This window comes from Microcaecilia unicolor, chromosome 4 (assembly GCF_901765095.1).
Source record: "Microcaecilia unicolor chromosome 4, aMicUni1.1, whole genome shotgun sequence".
Taxonomy (NCBI): Eukaryota; Metazoa; Chordata; class Amphibia; order Gymnophiona; family Siphonopidae; genus Microcaecilia; species Microcaecilia unicolor.
This window is the reverse complement of record NC_044034.1, coordinates 54,378,985-54,404,137: the sequence shown is the minus strand read 5'-3', so window position 1 is coordinate 54,404,137 and position 25,153 is coordinate 54,378,985. Positions and strand designations below refer to the sequence as shown.

At 43.0% G+C, this 25,153-nt stretch overlaps 1 protein-coding gene across 1 annotated transcript in view; it reads right to left on the bottom strand.

Moving 5' to 3' along the window:
• The window catches only part of DYNC2H1 (dynein cytoplasmic 2 heavy chain 1), a 1,078,189-nt gene that overhangs the window by 281,391 nt on the left and 771,645 nt on the right, over nt 1–25,153 (bottom strand). The window contains 2 exon segments of the mRNA XM_030202388.1: nt 11,673–11,816; nt 21,855–21,989. Coding sequence (XP_030058248.1) covers nt 11,673–11,816; nt 21,855–21,989 — 279 coding nt within the window.

The window sequence follows — 25,153 nt, the reverse complement described above, 5'->3', positions numbered from 1 at the left end:
TCCCTGTTGGGTGGTCTTCCTGCTGTTGCCGGTCTCTGGCAGCAGCCCAAGGGCTCACTACTCCAGATCGCTGCAATAGCAACCAGATTGTCTGTCTGAATTAAAATGATTTGATTGGACAACCGATCTCTGAAAGCCTTGAGAGCGTTCCAGATTGCTCGTAATTCCAGGAGGTTAATCTGAACATCCTTTTCTTGAAAGGACCAAGTTTCTTGAGTTTGAAGCCCATCTACATGAGCTCCCCACCCCAGGAGGGATGCATCCGTTGTCAGCACTTTTTGTGGCTGAGGAATTTGGAATGGACGTTCCAAAGTCAGATTGGATCGAATGGTCCACCAATGAAGGGAACTGCAAAAGTTGGTGGAGAGATGGATCACATCCTCTAGATCCCCCGTGGCCTGGCACCACTGAGAAGATAGGGTCCACTGAGCTGATCTCATATGTAGATGTGCCATGGGAGTCACATGGACTGTGGAAGCCATGTGCCCTAAGAGTCTCAACATCTGCTAAGCTGTGATCTGTTGAGACGCTCGAGCCAAGGATACTAGCGCTAGGAGATTGTCTGCCCTTGCCTGGGGGAGATAAGCTTGAGACGTCCGTGTGTCCAACAGAGCTCCAATGAACTCCAATTTCTGAACCGGGACAAGGTGGGACTTGGGATAATTGATTACAAACCCCAGTAGCTCTAGCACCTGAATAGTCATCCGCATGGACTGTAAAGCGCCTGCCTTTGAGGTGCTCTTCACCAGCCAATCATCGAGATAGGGGAAGACATCTGCGTAGCGATGCTGCGACAACTGCCAGGCACTTTGTGAAGATCCTGGGCGCAGACGCGAGGCTAAAGGGCAGTACACAGTACTGAAAGTGATGAGTTCCCAACCAAAATCAAAAATACTTCCTGTGAGCTGGGAGTATCGAGATGTGGGTATAGGCATCCTTTAAGTCCAGAGAGCGTAGCCAATCATTTTTCTGAATCATGAGAAGAAGGGTGCCCAGGGAAACCATCCTGAACTTTTCTCGGACTAGGAATTTGTTCAGGGCCCTTAGGTCTAGGATGGGACACCCCCCCCCCCCCCCCATGTTTTCTTTTACACAAGGAAGTACCTGGAATAGAATCCCAGCCCTTCTTCCCTGGTGGAACGGGTTCGACCGCCTTGGCCTTGAGAAGGGCGGAGAGTTCCTTTGCAAGTACCTGCTTGTGCTGGGAGCTGAAGGACTGAGCTCCAGGTGGGCAATTTGGAAGTATGGATTCCAGACTGAGAGTGTATCCTAACCGGAAATGTGAAGATCCACCTGTCGGAGGTTATGAGAGGCCCACCTTTGGGTGAAAACTTTTAACCTCCCCCCGACCGGCAAATCGTCTGGCATGGACACCTTTTCTGAGGCTATGTTGCACTGGAGCCAGTCAAAAGCCCATCCTTTGCTTTTGCTGGAGAGCCGCAAGTGGCCTTAGTCGCACGCCATTGACGGGAACGAGCACGCTGGGACTGAGCCTGGACAGGCTGCCGAGAAGCAGGAGTGTACCTACGCCTATTATAGGAATAGGGAGCACTCCTCCTCCCTCCAAAAAACCTCCTAGATGAGGAGGTGGTAGCAGAAGACGCCCGGCGGGAGAGAGATTCCATAGCACCATGGTGCTTCTTGATCTGATCGACAATGTCCTCTACTTTTTCTCCAAAAAGATTATCCCCCCGGCAAGGAATATCAGCCATTCGCTGCTGGGTCTTATGATCCAGGTCAGAGACATGCAGCCATGAGAGTCTGCGCATCACTATACCTTGAGCAGCTACTCAGGATGCCACATCAAAAGTGTTCGGGCAAGTGTTCGGGCCCAAGGCACTGGAGACACCACGCGTTGGGGTCGGTACCCGAGATGGTCCAGTTGCAGTGAGTACAACGCTTGAAGCCGCTGGGAGTCCTCAATGACATGGACGGAAAAATAGCAGCTGCGAAATGAAAGGACTAGATCGTGCCGAATAAAAAGCACAAAAAAGGAAAAAAAAAGACCCGGCCCAGCAGTCTAAAAGGCGGCCGCGACGAAAAAAGGAAGGAAGCTTGAAGAGGTGAAGAGAAACTAATAAAATAAGGGAAAAAACTACTTAAATTTTTTTTTAATTTGTGAAAAAAACTACTACAACGAAGAAGAAAAAAAGGAAAAAGGGAAGCGGTAAACGCTGACTCAAAGTCTCCTGAGCCGAAATTGAGCGCAGTAGAAAAATTGTGTCTCTCAAGATGCGGATCAAAAGAAACTAAGGAGGGCATGCTGCGTCGCAGGCGGGAAGCCGTTCGCGCATGCGCGCTGTGTTCGGCCTGCACGACAGAGCATTCTGGAGAGTTCTTTGTTTTTGCTATGAAAATTTTGCCGGTATCCTGGGCCGTCGCGGACGACGACCCAATCGTGAGAACAAGCAGCCTGCTTGTCCTCGAAGAATGCTTATTTCTCTCTTTTCTTTTCCCTAAGACTGAACTAAGTCCTGCTGTGCCTGTTAGAGGCTGTTAATGATGTGATACAAAGTCAGACTTTGACGTCATATCGAAAATGCAATTCCATGTCTGACAAATCCAGTATTTTGGAGTCTTCACTTACATTTTTTCTCCGTTGTCTGTGAGGATATGTTTAAATATCCCATACTGGATGGAGTAGGCCAGTTAGATAAATTTCTGGCAATGCACATCTTGGGAGGACTGCTTTATATTTATTTTTACTTTTGTTATTGTTCTTTATGTTTTACATAGTAACATAGTAGATGACGGCAGAAAAAGACCTGCACGGTCCATCCAGTCTGCCCAACAAGATAAACTCATATGTGCTACTTCTTGTGTATACCTTACCTTGATTTGTATCTGCCATTTTCAGGGCACAGACCGTAGAAGTCTTGCCCAGCACAAGGAACATCAGCCATTCGCTGCTGGGTCTTATGATCCAGGTCAGAGGCACGCAGCCATGAGAGTCTGCGCATCACTATACCTTGAGCAGCTACTCAGGATGCCACATCAAAAGTGTCGTAAGTATCCCTGGCCAGGAATTTGTGACACGCCTTCTGCTGCCTGACCACCTGGTGAAAAGGTTCGGCGAGCTCCGGACGAAGTGCTTAGACCAAACTAGACAGTTGCCTCACCGAGTTCCGCAAGTGGATACTCGTGTAGAGCTGGTATGTTTGGATCTTGGCTGCGAGCATAGCGGCCTGATACGTTTTTCTCCCAAAAGAATCCAAGGCCCTATACTCTCTGCCTGGGGGCACTGAGGCATAGTCTCTAGTACTCTTGGCTCTTCTGAGAGCAGAGTCCACCACCATGGACTCGTGAGGTAGTTGGGGCTTCACCATTACTGGTTCTCCATGGACTCTGTACTGGGACTCAGCTTTCTTGGGGACCACTGGATTAGATAGCGGGAACGACCAGTTTCGCATAAGAACTTACCTGAGTGTGTTATGCAAGGGGGCCGTTGCAACCTCTGAGGGCGGAAAAGGATTGTCCAAGACCTCGAGCATCTCGGTCCTGGGCTCATCCATAACCTGCATAGGGAAAGGAATGTCCTTAGACATTTCCCGAACGAAAGAGGAAAAAGAAAAACTCTCAGGTGAAGACAATCTTCCTTCAATCGGCGGAGTAAAATCAGAGGGGACCCCATATGACTCTTCCTCCGAAAAGTATCTGGGATCTTCCTCTTCCTCCCACAAGCACTCATCATCGGTGTCGCACAAAAGCTCTGTAAGAGCAGCCTGAGCCCGAGCCTGTCTTGACATCGAGGAACGACGACCTTGAGGGGGATGTCTAGAAGTCGAAGCTTCCTCCGCTGACGTTGAGGGAGAATTGACCCGGGTGGCGGCTGACGCCGATGCTGCAAGCGGCACCAAGGATGGGGACCTCACCACAGGCAAAGGCCCAGATGCCACTTCCATAGTCAATGCAGGAGGCACAAGCACCCCTGGCACTGACACAGACTGGCGCAGCAATCCCTCCAGAAGCTCTGGAAGAAGGGCCCTGATGCGCTCGACGAGAGCCTCCATCGGAAAAGGCTGCGGGGCCCGGTGTAAGAGCCAGTGGCAGAATCTGAGGGGGCTCGAGAGCCGGTACCAAGCGGCCCCGAAGACTGGCACATCGGCACCTCCTATATAGAGGGTTGAGCGGTCCTCTCAGCGCCGACGCTTCCTCGGGTGCCGAATCCCTCGGCTCCCAGAGCTCCGGCACTGTGTCTGGAAGGAGAACGATGACAGTGCTTCTTAGCCTTCACTTGATGCCCTTCATCGAGACTCCTCGGTACCGAAGAGGACGTAGAATCCTCACGCCTCCTCGGGGCTGGGTCCGACAAAGGTCGGTCCCGGGGAGCCTGCATAGCAGTAGGCCTTGAGACAGGTGGAGACCCAGTCGATCCCTCTCCTCCCAGCGCAATGTGGTCGTTCGGTAGCCATTACCTGCGCTCTAGATGTCAATGCTTCCCTCGACGTCGACATCACCGATCTCGGTACTGATGTTGATGCCGACGTCGAAGGACCGGACCGATCAGCAAAAAGTATTTCATGTTGAGCCTCCCGAGACACTTGGGTTCGCTTTTTCATTAAAAAGCACAACTTATGATGAAACCTGGTGTACTACAATTAGGGGCTACCTTTTTTTTGAGGTTTCCTTGTAAATGTGTAGTAAAATTTCAATCGATAAAATACGTCTTCTTTGAACCTGCCCAGCTAACAGCATTTTTAACATCTAAGCATAAGTAGGGGTAGAATATTCTCTCTTGAAATAATAAATTAGAACCGACAAATTAAGGTATCATGCAAGCTATTTTCTTTAATGTTGTTTTATAAATATAAATGTTAACTCCATTGTGAACCCTCTTGAATCCATATAGAGGACTTGAGCAAATATTGGATAGAATTTTTTTTTCTTTGGCTAAATGTATATTGCAATATAATATGTGCTGATATTTTCTTTTCTGAACAAGTTGTATACTTGAAACTGTTAAATAAATTTATAAATAAATAAAAAATAAAAAAAGCACAACTTACAAGCAGCTGGCAAGTGTTCGGGCCCAAGGCACTGGAGACACCACGCGTCGGGGTCGGTACCCGAGATGGTCCAGTTGCAGTGAGTACAACGCTTGAAGCCGCTGGGAGTCCTCAATGACATGGACGGAAAAATGGCAGCTGCGAAATGAAAGGACTAGATCGTGCCGAATAAAAGGCACAAAAAAGGAAAAAAAAGACCCGGCCCAGCAGTCTAAAAGGCGGCCGCGACGAAAAAAGGAAGGAAGCTTGAAGAGGTGAAGAGAAACTAATAAAATAAGGGAAAAAACTACTTAAATTTTTTTTTAATTTGTGAAAAAACTACTACAACGAAGAAGAAAAAAAGGAAAAAGGGAAGCGGTAAACGCTGACTCAAAGTCTCCTGAGCCGAAATTGAGCGCAGTAGAAAAATTGTGTCTCTCAAGATGCGGATCAAAAGAAACTAAGGAGGGCATGCTGCGTCGCAGGCGGGAAGCCGTTCGCGCATGCGCGCTGTGTTCGGCCTGCACGACAGAGCATTCTGGAGAGTTCTTTGTTTTTGCTATGAAAAATTTTGCCGGTATCCTGGGCCGTCGCGGACGACGACCCAATCGTGAGAACAAGCAGCCTGCTTGTCCTCGAAGAATGCTTATTTCTCTCTTTTCTTTTCCCTAAGACTGAACTAAGTCCTGCTGTGCCTGTTAGAGGCTGTTAATGATGTGATACAAAGTCAGACTTTGACGTCATATCGAAAATGCAATTCCATGTCTGACAAATCCAGTATTTTGGAGTCTTCACTTACATTTTTTCTCCGTTGTCTGTGAGGATATGTTTAAATATCCCATACTGGATGGAGTAGGCCAGTTAGATAAATTTCTGGCAATGCACATCTTGGGAGGACTGCTTTATATTTATTTTTACTTTTGTTATTGTTCTTTATGTTTTACATAGTAACATAGTAGATGACGGCAGAAAAAGACCTGCACGGTCCATCCAGTCTGCCCAACAAGATAAACTCATATGTGCTACTTCTTGTGTATACCTTACCTTGATTTGTATCTGCCATTTTCAGGGCACAGACCGTAGAAGATTTGCCCAGCACTAGCCCCGCCTCCCAAACATCAGCCCCGCCTCCCAATCTCGGCTAAGCTTCTGAGGATCCATTCCTTCTGAACAGGATTCCTTTATTTTTATCCCACGCATGCTTGAATTCCGCTACCATTTTCATCTCCACCACCTCTCGCGGGAGGGCATTCCAAGTATCCACCACTCTCTCCGTGAAAAAATACTTCCTGACATTTTTCTTGAGTCTGCCCCCCTTCAATCTCATATCATGTCCTCTGGTTCTACCGCCTTCCCATCTACGGAAAAGGTTCGTTTGCGGATTAATACCTTTCAAATATTTGAACGTCTGTATCATATCACCCGTTTCTCCTTTCCTCCAGGGTATACATGTTCAGGTCAGCAAGTCTCTCCTCATACATCTTGTAACGCAAATCCCATACCATTCTCGTAGCTTTTCTTTGTACCGCTTCAATTCTTCGCAGTTTATAATTCTATGTTAATTTTGAGAGGCTGAATCATCAATGAGTCTGAGGGGGTCAGGGAAGAAGGTGATCTCACAGTAACCTTAGTACCATATGTGGACACTTTACATTGGGTAATTTGGAGGTGGCTTGTGGAAGGGTTGGGAGAGGGGGAGCTGGGAGAAAGATTAAAGGATTGGTGGAACTTTTTTATTATTATTATTATTATTATTATTACTATTATTGTTAAAGTGGGACATTGTCAGTGTGGGAAAGTTTGCTTTGCTTTGGCTTTTTAGTCCTTTTATGCTGGAAGAGGGGCTTACAGGCTGGAACAGGCCTTCTCTTACTAATTTTGGATTTTAACTGCACTAGATTTTCTGTTTGTGTTGGGAATGTCACTTAAAATTGTTTCCTGAAATACAGAAGGGATTACTTCTCCCATAAAGAGATATAAAACGTTGAGGCTTTGGACCTGGCTCCAAAAAGTTTATCTCTTTGAGCCTCTCTGGCTCACTGTGTTGTTTTCATCATATAAATACAGAGAAGACAGTTAGAAGGGTTGTGCTCAGCTCAGGCCCCAAACATTGGAGACATCAAGAAGGGGTGTGTTAGAGATGGTCCTACTGCATCGGGTACAGAGCTTGAAGCCACTGGGAATTTCTGATGACATGGAAGGAAAAACAGTCATGGCTAAATCAAAAGACTTGATGGTGCCAAAAAAGGGGCAAAGCACCATAGAAAAATGAAGGGAAGAACCAGGGCCGTGCCAATGCAGTAAGCGGGGTAAGCAAGGCAGGGGGGGCGCCTGCCTTCGAGGGGCGCCGCTGCCCCGCCGTCTCTGCTTTCCGCTCACTTGCAAAATCTTTTACCTGAAGTTGCGATTCTCCTATCTCCCCTGCCCTCCTTTTCATGGCAAACTGGAAGTGAAAGCAACCCAGCAGTATTCACTGAGGCAGGCAGGCTCTTCAAGTTATTTGAGAGAATGCAACCAGATTGCTATATATGCTTTGGTTTGGGGATAACTCCTCACTCAGGGTGAGCTTCAGAGCTTGAACAGCATTCAAATTAAAGAGAACCTGAAATTTTAAAAGTGCTAAAAATAAGTTTTAAAAGTATTTGCATTAAATCTAATTGCAGATTCAGGTGCTGGGAGTCTGTACTTGGTTGTCATATGCTCAGATTTGTTTAAATCATATACAAATTAGTCCATTTTGGGGAGGTTCTCATTTGCATATTTATGGATAAAAAATGATGTAATGTTTACAGCCTTAATGTTAGGTCATGGCTCTGATCAAAAGTGTGGAGTTTGATCCAAAAATGAAGGGTTTATCTAGTGTTTTTCACTAAAAATTCCCATGAGTGTCTGTATGTTAATCTGCATTCAAATAGAGCTCTCTGACTGGATGATCAGCTTCTGTTAGAAATCTGCCCGGAAGGGAACAGAGTGAGAGAGCAACTGACCGTCGGTTTGGCCAAGAGAGACATGCAGCTGTGAGTTCCTGTGTGTGTTGACTGAAATTATAAAAGAGTGCCTGATTATGTGGTAAATGAGAAAATATGAATGAAAAAGAGGTTGGTGGAGATTGAAGTTTCTCTAGTGAGAAAAGGATCTGAATATTTCAGGATTACTTGAAGTTTATGAAGAATAGAAAAGGGTGAATTTCAGTTTAAGAGTGTTTAAATCCTATAAGCTATATAAAGGCTAGGTAGATTTAAGTGACTGTAAGCACGGAAACCTTAATATTTGATCAGAAATAATATTTGATCTGAGATAGTTGATCGGAGATAAATGTTTGATCTGAATTATATCCTTTGGTGCAAAGGAGATTAGAAAAAGAATCTTTGGAAACTAAGAGGACTTCGCTCACATTTTGAATTAGCATTCCTATTTTGAGTTGGAAATCTTTGAAGTGTTATGAAAATACATTTTGCTTTAATTAAATTGCTAAACTTATCAGAGACTTATCAATGAGGGATACATACAGTGCTATTTTTTCCTGAGGTCCGGCTTACTTGCCTGCTCCCTTCTGTTCCTGCTCTGCTAGATGGAGGGGGGGGGGGGGGGGGGGCGCCAACTGATAGTCTGCAGGGGGGCACCAGAGACCCTAGGCACGGCCCTGGGAAGAACCCAACTGAAGTTCAGCCTAATGTGGGCTACCGAGCACGGTAAAATAAAGGAAACCTAACAAAGGGGAAAATAAATTAAAAATGTAAGGAAGAATACCCCGAATGAGGAACAAAATAAAACAAACTAAAAGAGAAACCTGGAAGGCACAAAAAGAAATTCTCATAGAAAACTGAACCGGCAGCTGTGGAAAAAATAGAACTGGTAGTCCCAGTTTAATACTCCTAGATTGTCAATACTGCAGTTAAACTAAAAGCTATCAAACTAACATTTCTCTGTACGCTATGTTGTCCTGCAATAGCAGAAGGAAGTCAGTCCATTCTAGCTGATTTTTGGGAAAGTAGAAAAATTGTATTTTGTTTGGTTTCTCTGCCTCTGAAAATTTGGGTATCCTGAAGAGGCTATGCAGATTATACATTATTAGGACACAATTCCTAGATTACAGATAGGTACTTAATTTTTTTGAGCATAAATAAATTATTCCTTCTGCCACTGCAGGATATTATAGCTGACTGGGCAAGTGCTACCACACTGCAGTACAATCAAGATTTTGTTGGTTCTGTGCTATACATTAATGGTGAATTCAGTGGTGCACTTGCAGGATTTATTTTAGCAGTGATTTGTTCTTATATACTATACATTTCATCCCTTCACAATCTCATCTAATTTACCAGCATGTACTTAAATTTGATATCCGAGACATGTGCAGAAAGACCCTCCCATCTGTAAAACTAGAAATATTCAGCCTAGTAGCTGTCTTTTTGAAAAGAAAGGTTTTTCATTAGAACTAACTAGATAGAACACCATCCTTTAGCTGACAGATATGTACTACAAAGATTATAAACTGCATAAACCAAATCTATGGAAAAAGTACAATAAAAAACAGATATCAAAAAATGAAGACAGGATTAAGAATAAAAATGAGATTAAAATCACAGTGGAATTAGAGGAGCCCTGGACTTGAGGGAGTGTGGAAGCATGTGTGTGCAGCTCTGAGGTCTGAGAGCAGTGGAAAGGTGTACAAATGGTCGCCGAATCTCAAAAAAGATATAGTGGAATTAGAAAAGGTGCAGAGAAGGGCGACGAAAATGATAAATGGGGATGGGATGACTTCCCTATGAGGAAAGGCTAAAACGGCTAGAGCTCTTCAGCATGGAGAAAAGGGGAGATATGATAGAGGTCTATAAAGTAATGAGTGGAGTTGAACGGGTAGATGTGAAGCGTCTGTTCATACTTTCCAAAAATACTAGGACTAGGGGGCATGCGATGAAGCTACAATGTAGTAAATTTAAAACGAATCGTAGAAACTTTTTCTTCACTCAACGTGTAATTAAACTCTCGAATTCGTTGCCAGAGAATGTGGTAAAGGCAGTTAGCTTAGCAGTGTTTAAAAAAGGTTTGGACGGCTTCCTAAAGGAAAAGTCCATAGACCGTTATTAAATGGACTTGGGGAAAATCCACTATTTCTGGGATAAGCAGTATAAAATGTTTTGTACATTTTTGGGATTTGGGGGATCTTGCCGGGTATTTGTGACCTGGATTGGTCACTGTTGGAAACAGGATGGTGGGCTCGATGAACCTTTGGTCTTTCCCAGTATGGCAATACTTATGTACTTATGCTGAAGACAGATAAAAAGATTTTTTTTTAAGTTGGAATGGTTGTGTCTAAGTAAATAGCCTGAATTTGGAAAGTAAACAGTTCCTTTAAAAAGAACTGCTAGCTGATTTAAAGCTGATTTAAATGTATTAAGGCTCTGCTTTAAGCTGGGCTCAAGCCTGATGTAACAGGGAGAGAAATTGCCCTAAGCTGACTGTGGTTTGCTAGTGTGAGACTGCATTGTGTGCCAGTGGTCAAAGTGGCTTATAAAAAGAAACAGTTTGTTATTCAATGAAAGCTGGAATCCTTGGCATTAAAAAAGTGTTATCTGCCTGAAACTAGGAGTGAGGGTCTGTTGAGTGACTGTACAGAAGAAAGGGGCTGAGACTCCTTCCTGCACAGCCAAGCTCCTGAAGAATAGGGAACACAGTAAAGAATAGGAAGCCTGTAAGGAAAATAATTAATCATTATTTTTAACTAGTTAGTAGCCCACTGTACACAGAAAGTCTTAGCTTCCTGCCTATGTAAGGAAGTTAGGGTTTTTCCTCCGACTTTGATCCTGGGGAACTGGGTTCGATTCCCACTGCAGCTCCTTGTGACTGTGGGCAAGTCACTTAACCCTCCATTGCCCCAGGTACAAAATAAGTACCTGTAAATATGTAAACCGCTTTGAATGTAGTTGCAAACCACCACAGAAAGGCAGTATATCAAGTCCCATTTCCCTTCCCTTTCCCCTGTGAGTTTTATGTAAAGCCAGGTATCAAAGAACAGCACGCCGCTGGAGAGAGCAGTAAGAGCCCCTTGTAAACAAAGCCAAACCCCAGCCAAGACAGTACTACAGATAAATGGTGGCAACATCAGCACAGGCTGAAGAGAGCAAACATCATTTGAGGACTTGGTTAGCATTGGTTAACGCTGGGGAGGAGTAAAGCACTTACTTACCTGCACTCATGTCTGTTTTATCATTCCCACCTTAAGTAATTCCCTTTTCCCTTATTTGTCTTGTTTGCCTGTCCTGATTAGATTGTAAGCTCTGTTGAGTAAGGACCGTCTCTTGATGTTCAAGTGTACAGCGCTGCGTACATCTAGCAGCGCTATAGAAATAAGTAGTAGTAGGATACAAGCCTGAGAGGCATGAGCAATCTGATGTTCTATTTTGCATTGCTTGTGCACAATCATAGTGAGAAACAACCTGCTACAAGAATGAGAATGAACAGCACAGCTCACCAAAAAAGGCTTGGTTCCAAATAACGCCATATAATAATAAATCCAGATACTGAACATTTTCTTTACTGCCTTATGTACGGTCCAGCTGCATACATGACAGAGTCTGTATCATTAATATTATATTTTCTCTTAACATTTCAAAAGCAATTACATATTTGTAGTGAACACAAACTTTCTTGTCTAAGCCACACCTACGCAATAACAAAATATACCTGTTTGTTTAGTAGAGCCCGTTCAAAAAGTCGTAAGAATGAAGTCAAACTAAAACGGTACATGTTATTAATTTTAGACAAGTCAGAGATAATAAAGAACATCTTGCTGGCACTCTCTGCAAGAGGGAGATAGGCATCCCGTTCCTGTGGAAGGAAATAAAGTAGAAATTGAAGCAGTAATCTTATGGCATCCGTAGTTCATTCTTCTTTTTTTTATCAAAAACAAACAAACCAAAAAACACCATGAAACATAAAAAAGAATTGTGTACTGTACACACACCTCCAAGCCCAATTCCCTCTCACAGGGCTGAAGCAGATGTGGGCATCTAATATTAATTCCCATAGCAAATAAAATAATAAAAATTGTGCTCTCAATTGCTCCCAAACATTGTGGCAAAAGTGACATGCTAATGTAAACTGAATTTATCAGAAAAGCAGTACTTTTCAAACACCAAGAATGAATAAAACTGGATGAACTGTACAAAATTATTAGTAGGAGACATACACACATATATGATCTAATAATATCAGTTTTAATGTCAGTTTCTTTGCTGAAAAAATCTAGCCAGCTGACATATAAACTCCAAGGTCAGCACGGCTTTAAAATTCCTGCTGTGGCATTTAAAGTTATACTGGGATATTTGGCACCAGCCAGTACCCAGATACTGGCGTAGAATATCTGGGTATAGAACAGACCAGCATCTCTATCCGGGTACCACTGATATTCAGCGCTGGTACTTGGACAGCCACTTGGTCAATTTAAGACAGCTTTTATGCATTGAGCAGCATTGAATATCAGTGGTACACAGATAACTTCTATCTGTGCACCTAGACCATCTCATCTCTATGCAGATAGCATCAAGGTAGTCAGTGATGAATTTGAGCAACATTGTCTGGATAATGATGCAGAAAATCTGGGTATAGCCCTGGTGAAACGTACTTATCCAGATAGGAGCTACTGAAAATCAGACCTTACTCTAATAACCAATGCCATCAGTTCCCACAACTGTTCAGTTACCGGAGGAAAATCATTGTTGTGGTGTTGCCCCATAATTTCTAAGCATCCATACAACCAATAAATTTGAAGCTTCTCTGCCACATTATTCAGTTATCTCAAAGGAGTTAAAAAGTGAAGACAGGACTCATTCACTGGTGTCTTCCTGTCTCAACCTAGAACAGTGTTTCTAGAGGAAACGTCTATAGTCTGCTATTGAGATAGATATGGGGGAAGCCACTGCTTGCCCTGGGATTGATAGCATGGAATGTTGATATTATTTGGGTTTTTGCCAGGTACTTTTGACTTGGATTGGCAATTGTTCCCAGTCCTTGAAGTACACCCAGTCCCATCAGGTTTTCAGGTTATTCACAATAAACATACATAAGATAAGATTTGCATGCACTGTCAAAATTGCATGCAAATCTAACTCATGCATATTCATTGTGGATATCCTGAAAACCTGGCTGGCAAGGGGTACTCTAGGACTGACTTGGGAAACACTGGCCTAGAATACTACTGCATGCTGACTGGTTCTCTTTAACAGTCAATTAGCATAGCCAGCACACAGCACAGTCATAAGGGTACGGGTTAGCTAACTTGCATGCAGAAAACAAGATTACTTAACTGTAGCAGGCATTCTCTGATGACAGCAGGACTTGAATCCTCACATACGGGTGATTATCATTGACAGAGCCCGGCACTCACAAATGGCTGATATCATGAGTGGGAAAGCGCGGGGTACAAATGTAACAAAAATAAAATAAATAAAATAAAATCAATCGAGCCCAGTTCAAGAAACAGCACTTCAGCAACTTTTTTGGAAGTCTTTCAGCTGCCTCACCACTCATACATGTCCCTTTCCCCCTTCTGCTCTTGCACAGGACCTCTTAAGTCTATTACCACCTAAGGAACACAAATCCTTGGGGAGATGGGAGGGTTGTTAGTATTCAAGTCCTGCTGTCCTCAGAAAATACCTGCTACAGGAAGTAACTTTGCTTTCTCCAAAGAAAAGCAGGACTGTGAGTCAAAATAAGTACCTGTGGTACAAAATAAGTACCTGAATATATGTAAACCGCTTTGAACGTAGTTGCAAAAACCTCAGAAAGGCGGTATATCAAGTCCCATTTCCCTTCCCCCGCCCCCCTTCATGTATGGGCCTCACTAGCTACAGGCTGTTTTTGACATTAGAAAGAAATACACAATAACTGCCACTGCAACAGGCAGACACCCATATTTTTGGGTGACAAATGGCCATTTAATCATTTTATCCTTTTCTTTTTTTTTTTTTTGGAAAGAAGCCTGGAACTGAGAGAGAAGTGCCTAGGGGGATGGTGGATTCTAAACCCCAAATTGATTTTTCAGGGCAGCCTGGCGAAACCTGCTGTCACATCAGGAGTATTGGACTAACCAGAAGTAGGATGTGAATGTGTGGACAGATAACCATGTTGTAGCCCTTGGAATCTTTTTTAGGGAGGCTGGCCTCAAGTTTGCTACCAATGCAGCCATAGCTCTGACATTATGAGCAGTGACATCACCATCTAGAGTCAACCCAGACTGGGCACAAGTGAAGGAAATGTAGTCAGTTTGAAAGTGTGCATTGGCCTGTGGCAACGCAACCCCCCATCCTGTTAGGGTCAAAAGAAAACATAAAGGTGGGTAGACTTTCTTTTGGTTTTAGTCTGCTCCAGATAGAAGGCCAAGGCTCTCTTGCAGTTCAAAGTGTGCAATGCACTTTCATCTTTATGGCCATGTGGTTTAGGAAAAAAGGTTGGAAGGACTACTGACTGGTTAAGGTGGAATACTGACAATCTTTAGAAGGAACTTTGGATGGTTTTGAAGAGACATTATTATAAGGGCTGCAAGTAAATGACTGTTAACTACGAAAAAAGCATTAACTAATAATCAAGATTATAAAATTAATCACACTGCAGAATCTCCTGTCTCCTCTAGACATCTCTTCTGCTCTCTTCCACTCCCAACCCCTGTCCTTGGCATGATCTGGCATCTTTCCCCTCACCCACCCCCCCTGCCCTGGTTTACCTTAAAGGTGGTCTTCTGTTGGTCCCTGGCAGTGGCAGCGCTGCAACCTGTGGCCTGGTACAAATCTTTCCTCTGTCCTATCCATATAAAAACAGGAAGTGATATCTGAGGAAGCAGAATGGGCTAGAGGGAACACTTCAGAGCAGGCTGCAGGTAACGTATGTACAAGAACTGAGAGGTGCAGATGCTGAACCCACAGTGGGGGGAAGGGCAGCGAGCTGCCGCCCTTCAAGCAGAACCAGAGGGGTCACTGGTGGAAGCTATGGTTGAGTCTGTGAGCTCCAGCAACCACAAGAGCTTGGTGCTGCTCACCACTAAGTTTGTGTCGCTGATGATGATGAGAGAGAGAGCGCGCGAGTGAGAGAGAGAGAAATTGAGAGAGAGGATATATACCAGCACAAAAAAAAAAGAGAGATAATGGACCTGGGGAAGAGGAGAGGGAGGGAAGAAAGGAAGGAAGAGAAAGAGTGAGATGTTGGATCTGGGGATGGGAAGGAGGGAAGAGAAGGGGGCTGGGATTTGATATACCGCCTTTCTCTGGTTACAAAGCGGTTTACATATTATATAAAAGTACTTATTTTCTACCGGAGGAAATGGAGAGCGCAGTAGGAAATAAATAAATAAATAAAACACCTTTAATTTAAATGAAATGCAGCCCTATCTGTTCAATAACAGACAAGAACTTATTATAACTTCGTATAAGGTGGACTAGTTACTAATCTGGAGCTCACTAATCCTGCATACTGAAGTAACTGCCACTATAAAGAACACCTTCCAGGTCAGATACTTCAACTAGCAGAATCTAGCAGCTTAAACGGAGTTTTCATTATGCAGGGTAAGAACAACGTTGAGGTCTCATAAGCTGCAAGTCTCACACAAAGTCAGCAATTAAAGGGGGCGTAGCCACTCGGCAGATTCTGGGTGGGCCTAAGGTGGGTGGGAATGGAATTTGTCTCCCTCCCCCAGCTCTGCTCTCTACCCCTTCCCACCTGCCCACCCGCCAACTCAAAATATTAAATGCCTCAGCTGGCGGGGATCCCCAAAACCACCAGATGAAGACTTCCTCCTCGGGCAGTCAGCACTCTTCCAAATTGCAGCCAGCAGCACTTACCAGCAGGCTGCGCATGCTCAGTGTTTGCGCATGCGTGAAAACTGAGCATGTGCAGAGAGGCTAGTGTAGGCATCAGTTCAAGGCAAATGCTGCCAGCTGCTGTTTAGAAAGGGAATGGGACTTGATATACCGCCTTTCTGTGGTTTTTGTAACTACATTCAAAGCAGTTTACATAGTATATACAGGTACTTATTTATACCTGGAAGAGCACTGGCTGCCCAAGGAGGAGGAAATCTTCAGCTGGCGAGGTTTAGGGATCCCTGCAAGCCACAGTAAGAGTGTGTGGGCATCAGCCCACATTGGGTGGGCTTGCAGAGATGGGTTTACCTTCAACCCCAATAAGCTCCAATTGAACTAAAGTGAACCCTTACTGAGTTGGTTTTGAGTCTAGTCTCTGAAAGATTTAGAAGGCATTTAAGAAGTTTTTGTGTAGGACAAATAAATGGATCAAAAGCCTTACCATTCACCAAACCTTCTCTACTTAAAGCCATATGCCCTTTTAGTAGAATTCTTTCTGACAGCTAGCAAGACCTCTGTGACGTCAGGCAAGTTTAAAGATCTAATACTAGCCTCTCAACTTCCAAGCTGTGAGTATTAGGGACTCTATGTTGGGATGCAACATGAATTCTCAATCAGAGCAGCAGCACAAGAACAGTGCCATAGTAAATTAATTTTCTTCCACAGTTTGGAAGAAGATGTTGGAAGCATTACACTGCACAAAAGAAAGTGGAAAAGAAATCAACTTCAAGAGATCAGTCCAAACTCAGGGTAAGATGCTCCAATAAGAAATTTTATTTGGACCCTACACGGTCCTTGTTTCGGCTTTTAAAAAAGCCTTCATCAGGGGTCGATCAGTGAGTGCGCAGTTGTATACTGATTGACAGTGGAGCATATGAATTGATCTCTCTAAATGCAAAGAAGAATACTGTCTTACACCAACAAATTCAAATTGAAAAATTTGAATTTGTTGGTGTAAGACAGTATTCTTCTTTGCATTTAGAGAGATCAATCAGTATACAACTGCGCACTCACTGATCGACCCCTGATGAAGGCTTTTTTAAAAGCCGAAACACGGACAGTGTAGGGTCCAAATAAAATTGCTTACTGGAGCATCTTACCCTGAGTTTGGACTGATCTCTTGAAGTTGGTTTCTTTTCCACTTTCTTTTGTGCTGTTGAATTTTGTGGATATTGTGAACCCCTTTTTATTTATTTATTTATTTGTTGTTCACTTATATCCCACATTTTCCCACTCATGCAGGCACAATGTGGCTTACAAATTTTACAAAAAATTAAATAAAATTACAGAATAGGAAGCTTAGAAAAGTATACAAGGAGGAAGCAGGGGGAAAAGCATCTAACAGGGTGAACTAGCGGGGTAAGGGACAGGAGGGGTGCATCAGTAAGCGGTATAAAGTGAGGGATAGGTCTTGGCAAAGAAGTAGGTATTCAACAACTTCTTAAAGAGGGCGTGGTCCGCTTGAATTTTGAGGTGTTGCAGCAGAGCATTCCAGTGCTTAGGGCTCCAATAGCAGAAGGACGAGGCGATGATCTTCTTGTACTTGACTCCCTTACAGTTTGGGAAATGCAGATGAAGGTAAGAACGAGCAGCAGAATTGGCGTTCCTGGGCGGGAGGTTGATCAAGGGGTGCATATACTCCGGGGCAAGCCCATAGATGATTTTATGGGTCAAGGAGCAGAGCTTCAAGGCAATGCGCTCCTGTACAGGCAGCCAGTTTAATTTGAAACGCAAGGGTTCGGCATGTGCAAAGCGTCGTTCTCTGAGGCTGAGTCTCGCGGCAGTGTTCTGAACTGTTTGGAACTTTTTCAACAGTGAGGCCTGGCAGCCTGCATAAATACCGCTGCAATAGTCCAAGTGGGAGAGGACAAGCCAGTGGACAAGTGTACGGAACAAATCTCTAGTAAGGAAGTATCTTATGTGCCGAAGCCTCCACATGGTGTGAAACATTTTTTTGGAGACCAAGTGCACATGATTGTCCAGCTGGAGGTGTGTGTCCAGTTGCACTCCTAAAAGCCGCAGGCTGGTGGCAATCGGAAGGGCAGAGCCCAGTACTGGGAGCACTGTGTCAATTACTGGGGTGTGGGTGGACGAGAGGATGAGACACTGTTTTGTCCTTGTTTAATTTGAAACGGAAGACCTGAGCCTAGTGTTCTATGGAGGAGAAGCAGGCATCAATGAGGTGGACAATTTCCAACACAGTGGTGTGAAAGGGGATGTAGACTGTAATATCATCGGCATAGATGAAAGGGTTGAGGTCCAGTTTTGCAAGAGCAGCAGCTAAAGGCATCAACATAATATTGAATAAGGCAGGTGAAAGTGGAGAGCCCTGCGGAACCCCACAAGAGGCCTTCAATGGATCAACGGCTGTGGTGTGGGGCCGACTGTTGACGCGGTTGGACCGGTCACGGATCCAGACAAGGCAGTTGGCCTCCCCCAGCCCCGTCAAATTCGACAATATTACTCTAGAGGCATCATTGACCCCAGCCTATTCTGGAAGTCCCTTTGCGGAAGCCTTACACTAACATTTTCTTCTGTTTCCTGATCCCTGACACAGGCATTTTGCTGAAACACGGGCTGTATGAGATCCTTAAACAAATATTGATTCCTTCAGTCTTTCTTGTGGTCAGCTACACTCTGCTTTTGTGTTATTTGTGCTGAGTTGTTGATTCCCTCTCATCTGGTTAACAACTCCATGTCACAAAAAGACTGAAGTCCCACACGGCAGCAGAAGGCAGAAACCAGCATGCATGTATAGTGAGGCGGCCCAAAGATTTCCAGAATAAGTTGCTGGGATACTGTTTCCCTTACCAGACTCCATCAGTGACATTACCCATATATAAGGATTCACAGTACTGCTTGTCCTCAGAGAAAGAGTTTTTCCAATCTGATCCAGCATTAAACTGCCATCTGCTGCTGAAGATATAGACTTACCTGATCTTGTTGCTTTTGTTGCACTGATTCTGAGAGAAATGCACTGCATTTCTAAAATTATTCTTGCTGGTACATTTATAACATAGCAATAGTGAAAGACGGAAGGATAACACACGTCTTTAAGCTAAGTACATTTAAATAAAGCTAATGTAAATTCGAGAAGGAAGAGTTGAGTAGAAGAATCTAAACAAGTTATAAAGACTAGGAAGTTTTTAGCCGATGATGAAGGCCTAGCCCTCCTTTTTGCAAGCAAGCAGAAGAGGTGCTTCTCAAGGCATTTTTCTCCTTAGAATTGTCTTTTGCTTACCTAAACTGGTTTTCTAGAGTTATATGAAGTAGGATTGACTAGTGAAGAAACCTGTGCCCCTTTTCAGAAGTTTAGTTCATCACATTTATAATATGAACATATGCATTTTATGTGATTTTTATTCCCTTTATCCTTTTATTTTGCATTATTTAATCTATCTTCACATATTTATCTATATATCTATACAGGTAGACACAGTGCAGAAATAATTGAGCTGAGGAGGTGGCTGACTTGCTCAACGCGGGAAGGAGACCTCGGCAGCTGATTGGCTGAAAACATTGTCAAGCTTGATAGGGCAATTCTGGATCTGCAGCCTGTGGCAGATCTAAACCGGTGTGTCTGCATTGGACTAGGTCCACAGAGAACCCTCTATTACCATCCAGTCTTGCACCAGGTGCAAAATGGTGTCGATGACTCCTAGTAATAGTACTACTTCTACTACTTACCTTTTTAAACGGTGCTGGTGCTATTTAGCACTCAGAGGGGGACTGTACCATGCAGTCTGTTCTTGAGGGGGGATTGGATCAGGGGAACATTTTAATATGGAGGATTAGATCAAGTGAGAGGCTTTGGGGGGGGCATGCGATTGATTCTGGGAGGTCTTCTTAGCGTGGAGAATCATATTGGATAGATGAGTCGCTGTGGCAGTACTGGGTTGGGTTTTTTTTTTGGGGGGGGGGGGGGGGGTCTGGCATTGTTACATATGCTGCGCCGGACAGGCCAAGGTGCTCCCAAGTCATCTGCCATTGCATGTAACGCTGTGCCTATGCGGTAAATGCAGAGCAGATGCTGGGCATGCCCCTTGTATTACCACATAGGTTTTCTACTTACTGCATGCTAGATTCTGCAACTCATGTGTGGTAAATGCAAAAACTTGCTGCATTTTACTAAAAAGAGCCCCATAGACTGTAATAATAAAAAAATCTGTAGCAATAGTACAATTAATTCAAGGGTCTCAATATTCAGAGGGATTTAGCCGGAAATGAGTGCTTCCTATCTGAATAAATCCTACTCACTGGAGCCTTACCCAGATTTTCAGCAGCATTTTCCTTATAATCCCAATGAAAATCCTTTCTGACTGCTCCAGCACCATCTGGGTAATGCTGTAGCGATCCAAGAATTGAGCCTAGGTGGAGTTAAAGGCTGTTCTAACTTTATCCACGACGTTATCCAGTACTGGTCTGACTGGTCCCCAGATAACTGCTGGTAGTCTGCCTGGCACTTGTGACCTGGATTGGCCACTGTTGGAAGCAGGATGCTGGGCTAGATGGAACATTGGTCTGACCCAGTATGGCTATTCTTATGTTCTTATATCTGAAAGTCCAGGTATAATTTTAAATGCCACATGCACACTTTAAATATCAAGAGGAAACTTTTCAGTGTACTACATTAAATTCTCACACTGAAACACATTCTTAACATGCATATGTTGTATTAATGTATATTATATTAAAAACATGAAGTAGCATGTGCTTTTAATATAGTTTAATAAAAAAAACTTTATTGATTCACAGGCTTTTGAGGACTAAAGTTGTCATAAAGTAGATTCTTGTACTCAAAACCTTAAGCTCGTTGGTCTACAAGATGCCAACAGACATGGTGTTTTCTTTCCTTGCTCTAATAATTTTCTCTTCTTTAGTTTTATATTCTTTTTTCTTGCACCTCTTACCCCATTCTCTAAAAAAACGTCACCATCTTACCTTAAAGAAAAGGTAAGATGGTGACTTCCTTATTCGTCTCATCATCTATATCCTCTCCTTCAAGTCTTCTTACTCTACACTTTCTATTTCCTACTTCCTCACGTCTCCTCTTTCCATGCATTTCAACTTCAAGTCTCCTCTCCTGTTCCCCCTCCAAACTATTCTGTCTCCCCACCACCACCTCATGCTATCTCACCACTCAACTCTTCCCACAACTACCTGTTTTTTTTCTTCCTTCCCTTTCTCCAGACATTGATATTTCTATTCTTCCTTCACATCCCCTCCCCACTAAATAGACGCTGTCCTCTTTCCTTCCACTTTCACTTGGATGACTCTGCCCTACCCCATCAAACACCAATTACTCTCACAAATAATTAAAAGAAACCTAGGAGGCCCCTCTGTTCCATAGTTTTGGGCCTACATATATTACGTTGACATATAGCAAACATCAGATTTGGAAAGTAAGGCTCATATAGTCTATCCAATTTAACTTCTGTTCTGCCATAAGGTTCCAATTGAGCTCTGTCTTCCCCTTAATTTGCTGACTAATAAGGATTATTTGTATTTATCTTTTGCTTTCCTGGTTACTGTTCTCTTTACCACCTCCACAAAGAGGTTCTTCCATGCATCCACCATCCTGTACAGATACATTTTTAGTATTACTCCCAAATTTACCTCTTCTGAGCCTTATATCATTCTACATGTGATGATACATCAAAAAATTGTCAGCTTAGTACATTTGAAGTATTTGAATATCTCTATCATATTTCATCTCTTTTAGTTACATATGTTTAGGCCTGATATTTTTTTGTGATATCAGACTATGCACTGTTTTTTAAAACTTTCTTTGAACCACCTCGTCTATACCCTTTCATAGGAATAGCCTCCAGAATTAGATTCAATACCCAAGTGAGTTCTCACAAAAGATACGTATAGAGGGCTCACCTTCTTACTACTGGCTATGCTTCTTATGTACCTTATCATTGTCCGGCTCTGACCACGTCTCTGCCATATTGCTGCATTAAACACTTCACAAAAATTGTAGCTATGATGGAATTCAAAAATAAAAGAATACCTGATCAAGGAATATCTGCAGTCTATGGGACTCAGTGAGTGAATCCTGAATGAGTGCACTGCTTGCTTTAGTCTTATTCAATGATTCAATGAGATCTTTATTGTCCAGTATATTTCCCTGAGAGGTTGCGAGTGTCTAGTGAAAAAGAAAAGAAAAATATTTAATTGGCACAAATTAGAAATATAGGGGTCCTTTTACAAAGGTGTGCTATCATTTTTAGTGTGCACTAAATGCTAGAGATGCCCATAGAAATATATGGGCGTCTCTAACGTTTAGCATGTGCTTATTTATACTGTGCAGTAGAAATGCTAGTGCACCTTTGTAAAAAGATCCCCATAAAGAGGCAAATATTTAGTTGGACAGCCTGTATATAAATGGATGTCATCTGTTTAAGATTATATATATATATATATATATATATATATATATATATATATATATATATCCAATGATAGTAAACATATAAGCGCCTCTGTAGGTTCTGAGATCACCTGGAAGCTCATATGTGTTGATACACCATAGTAATAAACCTTTAGCAGGTAACAGTCTGCAACCATTTTTAGGTAGCTGCTCAAGTTGGCAGGGCTTGAGAACAACCAGTACAGAAATCATTCCTTCTGAATAGGGGTTGCAACTACAGCTGCGGCATCCAGGTACAAATCTGAGGCATTCAGCCGCTTGACCAATGGTGACAGAAAACTTATACTTCATATATTCATCTGGAAGATAGCACTCCAGGTACTGTGTTATACAACCTGACCCTCTTTTATAAATACATAGTAACATAGTAGATGACGGCAGAAAAAGACCTGCATGGTACATCCAGTCTGCCTAACAAGATAAATTCATATGTGTATACCTTACCTTGATTTGTACCTGTCTTTTCAGGGCACAGACTGTATAAGTCTGCCCAGCAGGATTCCCCACCTCTCAACCACCAGTCCCGCCTCCCATCACTGGCTCTGGCACAGACCATATAAGTCTGCCCTCCACTATCCTCGCCTCCCAACCACCAACCCCTTTTCCCCCCACCTGCTCCACCACCCAATTTTGGCTAAGCTTCTGAGGATCCATTCCTTCTGCACAGGATTCCTTTATGTATATCCCAAGCATGTTTGAATTCCGTTACCGTTTTCATATCCACCACCTCCCGCGGGAGGGCATTCCAAGCATCCACCACCCTCTCTGTGAAAAAATACTTCCTGACATCTTTCCTGAGTCTGCCCCACTTCAATCTCATTTCATGTCCTCTTGTTCTACCGCCTTCCCATCTCCGGAAAAGATTTGTTTGCGGATTAATACCTTTCAAATATTTGAACGTCTGTATCTTATCACCCCTGTTCCTCCTTTCCTCCAGGGTATACATGTTCAGGTCAGCAAGTCTCTCTTCATACGTCTTGGAACGCAATTCCCATACCATTTTCGTAGCTTTTCTTTGCACCACTTCCATTTTTTTTAACATCCTTAGCAAGGTACGGCCTCCAAAACTGAACACAATACTCCAGGTGGGGCCTCACCAACGACTTGTACAGGGACAATAACAGTTCCTTTCTTCTGCTGATCACACCTCTCTCTATACAGCCTAGCAACCTTCTCGCTACGGCCACCGCCTTGTCACACTGTTTCGTCGCCTTCAGATCCTCAGATACTATCACCCTAAGATCCCTCTCCTCCTCAGTACCTATCAGACTCTCACCGCCTAACACATAAGTCTCTCGTGGGTTTCTACTCCCTAAGTGCATCACTTTGCATTTCTTCGCATTGAATTTTAATTGCCAAACCTTAGACCATTCTTCTAGCTTCCTCAGATCCTTTTTCATGCTTTCCACTCCCTCCCGGGTGTCCACTCTGTTGCAAATCTTTTTTTTTTTTTAATTTAATTTTATTAATTATTTCAATAATTCACAAGTAAATTAACTTGACAAAAAAAAAGCAGCCAAAGATTTCAAGTTTACAGAAATTTGCATCACAATAAAATAGGAAAAATAATCTCCTTTTGGATACTTAAAAGTCCTCAAATAGGGATTCCAAGATACGATAAACTGGAGATATTAGGAAAAGGAGTTAAACATTTCAAATATGTTTGACAACAAAACAAAAAAAAAAGGAAAAAAAGGATTTCAGCTTTTCAGGCTTGGTATATATTACACTTAGAGAACTCTCTTAGATGTTAAAAAGGAACATAATTGGGAAGGGTCAAAATACACATATTTAACATTCTGGTAATTAACCAAACATTTACATGGGTATTTTAAATAAAACGTTGCTCCTAGCTGGAGCGTCTCCTGTTTTAATTGCAAAAACTTTTGCCTACGTTTCTGCGTGTCTCTCGACAAGTCAGGGAATATCCGTGTTTGTAACCCTCTAAAGGTTTTCTCTTTCTTTTGAAAATTTTTTTTTAATATCCATGACTTGTCTGAGGTCAGCGCAACCGTGGCAAGTAAAGTAGAAGCAGTTATATTTTCACTGTCTGAACTTTCTATCAATGCAGAGACATCTATTGGCTGAGTGTTTAAATGCTGTTCAACTTTTTTAATCGGAATATAGAAAACCTGGGAAATAGGAGGAAAATGTTCTTCATTAATTTCAAGGACTTCTTTAAAATAATTCCTTAACATTTCCCTCGGAGAAATTAGAGGTTGCACAGGAAAATTAATAAAACGTAAATTATTATTTTTAAGGCTATTTTCAAGAAACTCTGATTTTCTCCTTAGGTTTATCAAGTCTTTAACAGTTGTTGTTTGCACAGTTTGTATCTGTTGTATTTCTTTTTCAAGATTTTCAGTTTGTGAGGCCACAGAATTAAATTTAATTTCTACTTCCTTTAGTTTCCCATCTATTAAGGCAATTTCTTCTGACATCTTTTTCATCTGTGGGCATAAAGCCTTACCAAGGTCCACAATTAACTGCCAAAGATTGTCTAGAGTTACTTCAGTAGGTTTTTTAAAATGAAAAAACTCTTCTGTTCCATTATGTGTCTGACTCACATTTCCCGTTGTTCCTGCCGTCTCCTCATCAGTTCTTCTTTCTCCGGCGGCAGTTGAGGTGGGGAAAAACAAACTTCCCAAGCCTTCCGACGACAGAAGAATTACCTCCCGTTCCCCTCCGTTACATGACTCTCCGGTCGTCACGGTCGGGTGCGAGATCGTCGGTGAACTGCTTCCGATTGGTTGAGGAGGCGGGTCTCTACCGTCGGGGTTCAGTGAGACTTCCAGCCCTGTGTTCAAAACACTTCCTCCAGCTAGTGAATGGACAAGCGGACTGCCTGTCGACGGTGAAGCCATGCCTTCGGCTCTCTG